This window comes from Salarias fasciatus, chromosome 18 (genome assembly GCF_902148845.1).
Source record: "Salarias fasciatus chromosome 18, fSalaFa1.1, whole genome shotgun sequence".
Classification (NCBI taxonomy): Eukaryota; Metazoa; Chordata; class Actinopteri; order Blenniiformes; family Blenniidae; genus Salarias; species Salarias fasciatus.
In genome coordinates, this window is record NC_043762.1 from 12,739,308 (window position 1) to 12,749,913 (window position 10,606).

Below are 10,606 nucleotides of genomic sequence, written 5' to 3' on the forward strand. Positions count from 1 at the left end.
AACGCCGCCTGACAGTGGAGCCGATTAAACGGGGGATTCCGTAGCAGAATACGAGCGATCGTCCGGCTGGTGTTATGGTTTAACTGGTTCTCGTGTTAACGAATGACGGCGGAGGTCTGTGTAAACACACGCTGATAACAGCAGTTGTTAAAGTAAGACCCACAAAATACTTTTAACTTAAACACTCACTGTAACTGTCGATAACCGACGTTCGCCAGAACGACTACAAGTTTCAGTCGTCTATTGGTCACAAGTTAACACGGGCACCAGTTGATTCGAAACATCGGCATGCGGAACAGAGCACACACCGAGACGTGCCGCTAAGCGGGGTGGTGATCCGGCCAGGGGTGCGCCGCTCCTTGAGCTCCTTCAGCAGCGTATCATGGAGATGTTGGGACATTATTGGAGCAGATATCCAGCAGATAAAAACACTCTGCTCGGTGCTGAAGGCTGCTGCTGCAGAGCTACAGACCTGAAGGTTCCTCGAGAGACTTTGTGCGCATGTCACAGGACGCTGTATAATCCACTTCACCCAGGGTCCTTGTAAACGAGAATTCATCGTGGATCGATTTGTATGCCGTACATGAATACACACGGGTTTAATACGATTGCTTACAGTCGGATTGAAAAAACACCCATGTAAACTGGGCCACAGTCCTGCTGAAAGAGCCTAAGGACACCACTATTCATAGCTACTGTCTCCAGTGAAAAGCAGTTACAAGGACTAAAACAGACTGTTTTATGCGTTAGGTATGGTGCTCTAACACAAACATATCGTTTCTATATTTGCGTACAGAAGTGGGAAAGTGCTGAATGCTTTTGTCCGATGGTGTTTGGCTTCAACACAACACTGTGGTCAGAGATAAGCTGGGAGGAAAAAAAGGTTGACAACCACTGGTTTAACTTGAGGGACTGTTGATGCGTTTTCAAGTGAAAAACACAAACATTTCATAGCATTTCAGGCGTCAGTTTACACGACAACGGTGGTCGGAGAAGAAATTTTCTGGAGCTGCCACAGTGGAACTTTTCAAAAAGGCTCCAACTCTGTTATGAAGATGGCGGAAACACTTTGTGCTACACATGCGCGCCACAGCCATTGCGAATTGTTCGGTTGCACATGTGCAAGCAGATGGGCAATAACAAATATGGCAGCCTTTAGGGTGTCACGACTCCCAGTCCATGATCCTTGTTGGAGTTGGGAGTTTTTTAGTTGAGTCACTAAAAATAGCAATCCAACTCCATCGTCTGTCCGTGTGAATTCCTGTTTACTCGCCTCTGTTCTTTACAGTACATTGTTCTCTGCGTGCATGTGTGATTGGTTTCATGACAAAAACAGCCAACAGCACCCACTAGTGGCCCAACATGAAAACTACATGATTTTCAAAATGCTGTTGTGTCGCCTCTTCACTTGAACTGTTGTCATGTAAATGAGCCCAGAACACAAATATGTGACTGAATAACAGAAAATTAAGCTTCATACATCCAAACACTGAACAGCACAATGAGTTATCTGATATATCCCTCCTTCATGCGGGGGGGTCTGTGGTCACATTCCCACCCGGAGGACGGATGACGGCGGCGTGGAGTGCCGCCCGGGGCAGAGGATCCTGCCGAAGGCCCTGCGGAAGCTGCTGTGGCAGAGCGGGTACAGGAAGGGGTTAATGGCGGAGTTGAGCCAGAGGAGCCAGAAGGTGACCTCGTACCAGTGGTGCTGGATGCAGCGCCCCCTGCAGGCGGCGCGGATGATCATCAGCAGGGTGTACGGAGCCCAGCAGATGGCAAACATGCACACGATTATAGCCAGAGACTTGGCGATTTTCTTGTCCCTGGACAGGCGGCTGGGCTGGGCCGCCCTGCTGGGGGAGGGCTCCAGTTTACCCGAACTCAGGGATGAGGTCTGGGGCTGAAGGGAGTCTTGCACGGGCGCTTTCATCCCAGACACCCAGTGGTGGGACAGGGGGATCCTCTCCCCCTGAGCTGAGGCGGGCGGCTTGGTTTGAGCGTGGAGCTGGGCATCCCCGCTGTGGAGCCTCCTCCTGCGTATGCTGAGGTAAATACTGAGGTTGAAGAAAGCCACGGACATGAAAGGAGAGAAAAACTCCAGCATGGAGGCGCTCAGCAGGAAGTACCAGGAGTAATAGAACTCGGCGAAGCACTCGTCCTTTGGCACGCGGCTCCGGCCCACCGCCAGCTCCCAGAATATAATAGCCGGGGCGTACAGGACGAAGGCCAGCACCCAAACTGCAATCATCTTGATTACGGCTTGATGAGTCCTGTTCTGCCTGGCGCGGTAGCTCACCTGCAGGAAGCACAGGCATCAATCAGAAAACACACTCCAGTCGTGACCCCAGTGTGAGGCTGCCGAGTCGCCGCGTCTCCCCCCGCCACCATCACACATATACCCGCAGCGCGCTATGTAGTACACAAGCTAAAAATGGATTAACACCAAGGAATACATGAAAACCACTTACGGTCCTTTGGGGGATTTGACCCTGCAAATACCAACACAACACAGCACAGCTTGACATGCGAGGAGCTCAGATAAAAGTCTTACCAGAGGGAAAGATGTTCTATAACATTGCTCATATATTCTGCTTTTTCTCATGGATTAAAGTGCAAGATATATTCAACGTAAATCATTGTAACAAAGTTTGCTCACAGGGTGGTGTTTTGTTCCCTCTTTAACCTCACAATGAGAAAACTCCTGGTTCGAGTCTGAGCTGGATCAACTTTAAAAGAATACTCCGAAGATTTTGGACCCACGCCCTATCCCTATCATTTACAAAGTGAGATAAGCTCATAAATACCTTTTTTGTGTCCGTTCATCCAGCTGCTGGCTCCCAGCTGTTAGCATCGTAGTTAGCTTAGCTCAAGTGCGGGAGGTGAAGAGGAGACAGAGCCAGACTGACGAAAGTGGACAAAATACTCCTTCCAGTGGTCCAGGGGATGGTGTATTAGCAAGTGAAGTAAATCCGAATGGTTATAAAACATTTTAAAAGACGTGTTTTCTTTTCAATCCGTTAAAATAACGTTTTGATACATACAGATCTGCACAAGCATAGTGCTCGCGGAAGGATATACCGGCGCACAGCGGCTGAGTCTATGGCTTCTACTGCTGTGCTCCTGTATATCCTTCCACGGAGCCCTGCGCATGCGCAGGTCTGTGTGTATCAAAACGTTATTTTAATGGATTGAAAAGAAAACACGTCTTTTAAAATGTTTTATAACCATTCGGATTTGCTTCACGTGCTAATACGCCATCCCCTGGACCACTGGAAGGAGTATTTTGTCCACTTTCGTCAGTCCGATTCTGTCTCCTCTTCACCTCCCGCACTTGAGCTAAGCTAACTACGATGCTAACAGCTGGGAGCCAGCAGCTGGATGAACGGACACAAAAAAGGTATTTATGAGCTTATCTCACTGTGTAAATGATAGTGATAGGGCTTGGGTCCAAAATCTTCGGAGTATTCCTTTAATATTGGTGAATTTCTTATAGTAACAAAAAAAACAAAAAAAAACCAACATTATTTTCTGTTCATAATTGAGAGTGGAAAATGACTCTTTGTGGAAAAGGACACGTTGACTCTGTTATTTTTAGGAGAGCACTTCAGACCACGTGTTCTTTAACAGAACCATATATTGCATTAAAATTAACATATTCTATATTCATTTGTATTTTCTTATAATAAGGAAGGTAAGTAATTTCTAATTCTAATTTTGTTGTTTCCACCCAGTCTTTTCAGAGTATTTGTCTGTTTTGTGCATAAAGATAATGGAGCTGTACTTAGTTTTACATAACATAAATAAAGGTCGTCCGTTCATCTAAACATTTCATTCCTCCTAAACATCCTAAGTCTTCTATGCCTTCCTTGGACAACAGAGTTTATTTTAATGCAGAATATTATACTAAAAGAAAAGAATTAAATAAATTCTGAACCCATTCAAGCTGAATACTGTGTGGGATAAAAGGTGTGATACAGACATTCTCTATTCATGCTGGACATGTAGTGCAGACAAACAAATAATGAAAGAGGTGCAGTGCTGCTGTGGTCATGCATGATGAAACACTGCTCCGCCAGGTGCACGGCCTACAGCACATTGATTTGCTTGTTATTTTACAATATTTGCACATAAATTTAAGATTCTACGTGATTAAATCATCTTTGCTCGCTGTGGCTCGATCCACCTTACCTAAAGTAGCAGAATAGTGAACGTAGCTGCAGGAGGCTTCAAGATAACACATGAATGAGATTTTTCAGTTATTTTACACGGTTTAAACTGTCTTCTTGCAGTTTAAAGTAAACAGGAGCTCATGTCTCTGAGGACCTATCAATAGTGATCTGTTCGAGCGGCCGTGCTCCTGGAGACGCCTTCATGTCAGGTACTGCTGCATTTTGCTCTGTGAGCATTCCGTGGGTGTGTCCATTTCTGTCTGACTGTCCGTAGAGCCTGGTGGACGGCCGCTGCATTTCACTGAAACAATTGTGTGTGACAAATAAAATAATCTCATCTTTAAGCATAACACTCTCTCTCCGTCTGCCTCTGCACTCCATCAGTGGATCTGAAAGCTGGTGATTTAAGCCTCGTGCCCCTTTCATGTCTGCAGTGAGTGGATTTGTGACAGGCAGCTTGTTGCTTGTTGCTCTCTCCCTCTTTACTCCCCTTTTCTTACTTTCTGTCCTCTGACTTCAAAACACTTGACCACATCGGCCCGTCTCAGAGTGCTCCATAGGAGAACATGGCCATAGGCCTTCTCCAAGTCTGCAAAACACATGGAGACTGGATTGATGAAGTCCTATTGATAATCTATGAGAATGAAGAGCTGGTCCAATATTCCACAGCCAAGACTTTCCTTTCTAAGTCACACAGAGGCCTTGTTTCAATCCTCCTGTGTGGTATATAAATGACAACATTATTTCGAAACATGCCCACTTTCACCTTGTTTTTCTTTCTGCTATAAGCACCATCCGGCTGTGTGATTGAAGCGTAAACCGTGTCAAGTACTGAGTCATCCGACTAGCAGTTAATGGAGAGGTGGGACATGTGGACACATAATGCGACCTCCGCGGTCGCATCATGCGGCGCGCAGACCTGAGTGAACGAGGGTTAAGTTGGTGGAGGAGCTCTTAGCGGCACTCAGTCGCAGCCTATATCAAGACACGTGTGTTCTTCCACCAGGCGACATCCTTCACAGCCTCTCCAGCTGCCCTGAATACATGTCAGTGTATTTCTCTCCAATTAACTGGAGTTCTTCTTCAGAGGAGACGAAGCATGACTCCAACCCTCATCGTGTCCAAATTTAGACGGTTTCTTTCTTTTTACAGATCTTTGAGTTAAATGTAGATGAAACTGATCGAAGAAAGAAACAGTGAACTGATTTATGTTAAATATATGCATCTATTCTGGCTCCATCTTTTGTTCTGAAAGGCTAACTTTGTCCGAGAGTGTTTGCTGTGCGGGGTGCACCACGGAGAGGAATGCTTTTAGGAAAATGTCGGTGGGCTGCCGGTGGCCTGTCTCTGCTCCGATTGATCTCTGCATGTTGGAAGGACCGTGGCAAGGAGGAGAATCTCCATGATCAAAGCTAGCTAATTAAAGCCGAGACTCTCTCTCTCTCTCTCTCTCTCTCTCTCTCTCTGGTGTTATTTGTATTCATCGCTCTGATGTTAAGTGTTTGTCTCTGAAAAGGAAACAGAGCGCTCTCTTTGTCTGCTTCATTCCAGCTCCGAGTTAAAGACACGTGCCGTCGGCTCAGTCATGCGGCCACATGGCGGCTAAAGGCTAAGTGAGGCTAACAGCAAATCTGTGAAAGATGTGCAAAGAGGTACGGAAAAGCTAAACAGTAAAAACTGAAACTGAAGGATATCAGGTGAGTTTTGAGATAAATACAATCATGTAACAGTGTTTTTGTTAGTAACAGTGTTCTTTCTTTTGCCTCTAATTTTCCTATTTTTTCAGATCACTTGTGCGCAACAGAAACTCATCACTTTCTCAACTTTTTTCTATCTTTTATTTGTGAATCATTTGCTCTAATTCACAGCGTTCCTTCATATTTAGAAGCCTGTCCATTTCAATCTGTGAACACGAATACACTGTGTCCGTAAATGAAACGCGAAACATCATTTATCGTCATCATTTATCAGTCTTGCTATAATGAAGCGTTTGTGATTTATCGTGCAGGCCTCCAGTCCAGCGTTGTTTTCCGTGTGTTTTGTGAAGCCGTCCCAAAGTCAGACTGTGACATTTTTGATCTTCATCACGGGGGGAAGCTATAATGAGGGGTGGCAGTGGGCCTGGACGGGTCAGGAGTGATTAACCTCTGCAGATGGGCACATCTGGGAGGAGGAGGAGGAGGAGGAGGAGGTGGAGGTGGAGGTGGACCAATGAAAAAAACCCAGGAAGACTCATCACAAAATGAGACACAGAGGGGAAATTTGATAGTTTAAAAACTTAAAAAATTAAACTTTAACAGTTTAATCAAGACGATGCGGTTCTAGACATCTCATTTTAAGCCGATGCTCAACCTCGTATGCCAACAGGAGGATTCACATAAGGGTTTTGTGGGCATCAGGCTGTTTTGACATGAAAACAAGAGGAATTCATGTATTTACTCCATGAATGTATTCATGGAGGAATACATCGAAGCTATCAGAGAGTTACAGCAAATAAATCTGAATTTAGAACAAAAAAACAAAGGGAATCTGGTCGTTCATTGATCGTAAATATCAAAATGTGAGGTCGGGAACAGAAAATACATGATATTAAAGTGGACAAACAAAAGTCGTGGAAACCAGCTGTGGGAAAAGTCTCTCGGCGCAATAAGAGCAGCACCTCTGCTGAAGGTTGGTTTACACCCTTTAACACCAATAACGTGATAATTTTAGCTCTTCTGAATGTAATGAAGCGGATAAAATAATGGCTCGCACATGATATTATAAAATACCAAAAGTGTTTTAACAACCATGATTCAGGCAAAGTGATCCCTTCCATTATAATTAATTTTCATCAGAAAACTACACAAAATCGACAAAAAGAGATTTTCATTATGAAGAAATGCAGCTTTATACTGGCTGAAGTTGTTATATTTTGAAAGTTTTTTTTTTAAGTTCCTTCAATCAAAATGTTTATTACAATAATGGATGAAATATCTTATTACACTAATGACAAGTTGCTACATTACTGGCTTTACTGCAATAAAAAGGGTCGGAGCTATTAGATAAGTGGCAGGTATTAAGGTTTTGTCAGTTCTTACATGGTTGGTTGTTACACATCTCCGTTTGAAGTGTGCTTAATTCAGCCTCATTAATAAATAACAGAATTCACATGCAGTAAGTCACTGTGTGCATTGTAAATGAACCTATTTGCATAAACTCCTCAGAGCATTGTGCATGATGTGAAACATATGCCTGACAGTCCATATTCATGAAGGTGAGCATGTTAAATAGGAGTTATTCTGTGTGTCTGTCAGATTTGATCCTCTGAGTCCAGTTAGAAGATCAGCTAATATAATATATCATTTGCAGTCTTATTTTTATACACATTTTCATCAGTGGACCAGAACTGAACAGTAACCACTGATCGACCTTCCTGCAATCAAACCAGTGTTTTATCACTGTGAGGCAGCAGTGCAAACCACTACACAAGCGTGCAGCCCGATGCATGCAGTTTGATGTGCTTCAGTGAAATCCTGAGGCAGAGAGAGAGAGAGAGAGAGAGAGAGAGAGAGAGTGAGAGAGAGAGAGAGAGAGAGAGAGAGAGAGAGAGAGAGAGAGGGTCCACTCACAGCTCGGGTCACCGACAGGAAGCGGTCGTAGCTGATGAGCACGATGCTGAAGACGGACGCGGAGCAGAGCAGGTAGTCCACCACCAGCCACAGCTTGCACAGCCCCCGCCCCAGCGTCCAGCGTCCGGTCAGGACGTACGGGATGTAGAGCGGGATGCAGAACGCTCCTGCAGGAAACGACGAGAAGACGCAACACGTGAAGCGTTTCAGTGAGAAATGATCAGTAGGGAGGGAGCTGGAGACACACAACACACTTCTGTTACGTATGGCATATTTTAACCGCACAAAGGTGCCAACAGATACAATAGAGACCCACACAATGCTGCATTTTAAATTATTCATTGCCTTTTTTGTATTGTGTTTATTCATGAATTCAAAAATGATTGTTTTAAAGCAACTGATTGATGTTTGCATAAAAATTAAGAAAAGCAGATGAATAAATGCATTTATTGCAATTAACAAATAACGTGCAGTTACTAACCAGTTGGGCATCGTTTAAAATCAAAGAATATCTCTTACGCACAATAGCAACAAATATTTTTACCCAGTATTCACTACTTCCATATAAAGGAATTCACAGAAGAAGATGAACTTACCCACGAGGAAATCTGATATTGCTAAATTCAAGAAGTAGTAATTGCACTGTCTCCTCAAACTCTTGTCCACGATGAAAGCCAGGATGACGAGCGCGTTGCCCAAAACTATGACACACACCAAAGTCACCATCATCCCCATCAGGACGACGAACGCGGGTCCGGAGAACACCGAGCCGCCGTGGACGCGTGCGGGCGCGGCGTCGTGGTCGAAATGGACCAAGCTGGAGTTGGAGTCGCCGTGCGCGTGAGACATGGTGAGAGATCCTCAACGGGACGGGGGGCAACGGCGGCAGGAACACGCGGCAACAGGTGCCAGGCGAGCGGACTCAGCCTCCGGCATCCCAGCGCCTCAGCGTGCGCGCTCCGGACGCGGCTGTCCCTCCCGGATCCTCCAGCAGAGAGCGCGCGACGCTGCGCAATGACGCGCCGCGCGGAGCACCGAGTCCTGTAAAATCTGAGGAGAGGGTGTGCCAAACATACGGCCAGTGGGCTAAAAGGGGGCCGCCAGAGAGCCGCCGTGATAGGCGAGGGCGGGTCTCCACAGAGAGGCCGAGACAGACGCATGTTTCTGGGGAAAACCAGAGAACCCGGAGGAAACCCCACACACACCCAGGGGGAACATGCAAACTCCACACAGAAAGGCTCCGGACAGTATTTGAACCGAAGCGTGAGAGCTGAGAATGAAATATGAATAAAACATTGAAATATGTAAATATCAGTAAATACGCATGACAGCTTGACAGTAGACAAGTACAAAATTAGAGCCACTTTATATGCAGCTTTTCAATGAAACAGACCCATTATTCTTCTTTTCTTCACGTTTTTTACAACATGGACAGACTGACAGGGGTTTTTTTTGTATTAATAGTATTAAAAGAAGAACTTTACGACTTCCAAAGTAGATTTTTTTTATTTTTATGTGAGCCTTATTAAATGTAACTAAGACAATAAACATGAGAGCACATTTACAGTTATAAAAACAATTAGGTGAACTAGTGTCACATTGTCCAGAAATGTGTAATATGTTGCTAATAAGTTGATCACAAATTTGTTTATCCATCTGTGAGAACAATAAATAAGCAAATTAAATAAAAGCCACTTCTCCATATGTGCCGAGTTAAAAAAGAAGTGTTTTATTTCATTTTGCCTCAGTGCACAGTTGAGATTTACCTGGAGAGTGGATTGAAGAAGAGCTTGTTTAATCCACTTATCATGGAGCACTTCTCCAGCTGTATGGTAACGTCTTTGATCCTGCATATTCATATCTATTCTTATCTGTCCTCACACGCGCCTGCATGCACACACAGCCACATATTTCTGATGTGATTTGATTACAGCAGAAAATAGGAGGCGTGTAATTTCTCGAGGATCTTGACCTTCTTTCAAAATCCCTGCACGAGGGCTATTTTAATATTTCTTTTTTGATAAAGTAATGAACAAACGCTGGAATGCAAGCACTTGTTTACCAATGTTATTAGCTCCAATGATTCGTCAGTGTTAGGCAGCTATAGCGCTCACAAAACGTTGGGGATATTGGGTTAAATATCAGCTTGAACCAAAAATACTCTGTAACCTCTGCAGGCGAATTCATTGCAACTTTCTCTAAACTTTTAAAAGCACTTGTTCAGTTGGTCAGAGTTTCAGTATGTTTTTGCAGAACTTGCTAATTCACAACAGGCATTTGAGCTCCATGAATGGATCAATAAAGTTGCTGGTACAGTTAGGTGTAAACAGTCCTCCTCTTTGTGCCGCTCACATTTTGGCATCATGAGAACACCTATCGGCTGATCAACAGCATCTCGCCGTTTAAACAGGATGTTCTCAGATGGAAGAGTCGCAGAGAGGCAGGGGAAGGGGAAGACGTTTTTCAGGGAGGTGGGAGGCACCAAGTGTCTCGTCAGACCATTTAAAGACGACCTGCGAGGGGACCCGAGCCTTCAGAACCAGAGGAGATGTGTTTTCTCTAACAAGTCGTTTTTCCCTCCGTCGCCCATGGCAACGGGCTGCTGATGGATACGACCCACATCCCGCCAGGTTTGACTGGAATAAAATGAATGTAGCGCGAATGAAACTGTCACGCAGCTCTGTAACAGTACAGAAGCTGTTTTTCAAGCACATTTTCAAAGTTTCACCCAAAGCAGTTTAATTTTATTCACTTTCACATTTTCAGCCAACGGCGTTCGACCTCCTTTGGAGTTCAGAGTGTTATGTCAAGACATTTCCACAT

The 10,606-nt window shown here is 44.7% G+C and overlaps 1 protein-coding gene across 1 annotated transcript; it reads right to left on the reverse strand.

Moving 5' to 3' along the window:
• Positions 1-1,546: 1,546 nt before the first annotated feature.
• LOC115405460 (histamine H3 receptor-like) lies at positions 1,547-8,632 on the reverse strand. The gene is made up of 3 exons (XM_030115044.1): positions 8,380-8,632; positions 7,784-7,950; positions 1,547-2,299 (listed from the first exon to the last, which is right to left on the reverse strand). The coding sequence occupies exons 1-3, from the start codon at positions 8,630-8,632 to the stop codon at positions 1,547-1,549; spliced, it is 1,173 nt and encodes a 390-aa protein (XP_029970904.1).
• Between the last annotated feature and the right edge of the window lie 1,974 nt (positions 8,633-10,606).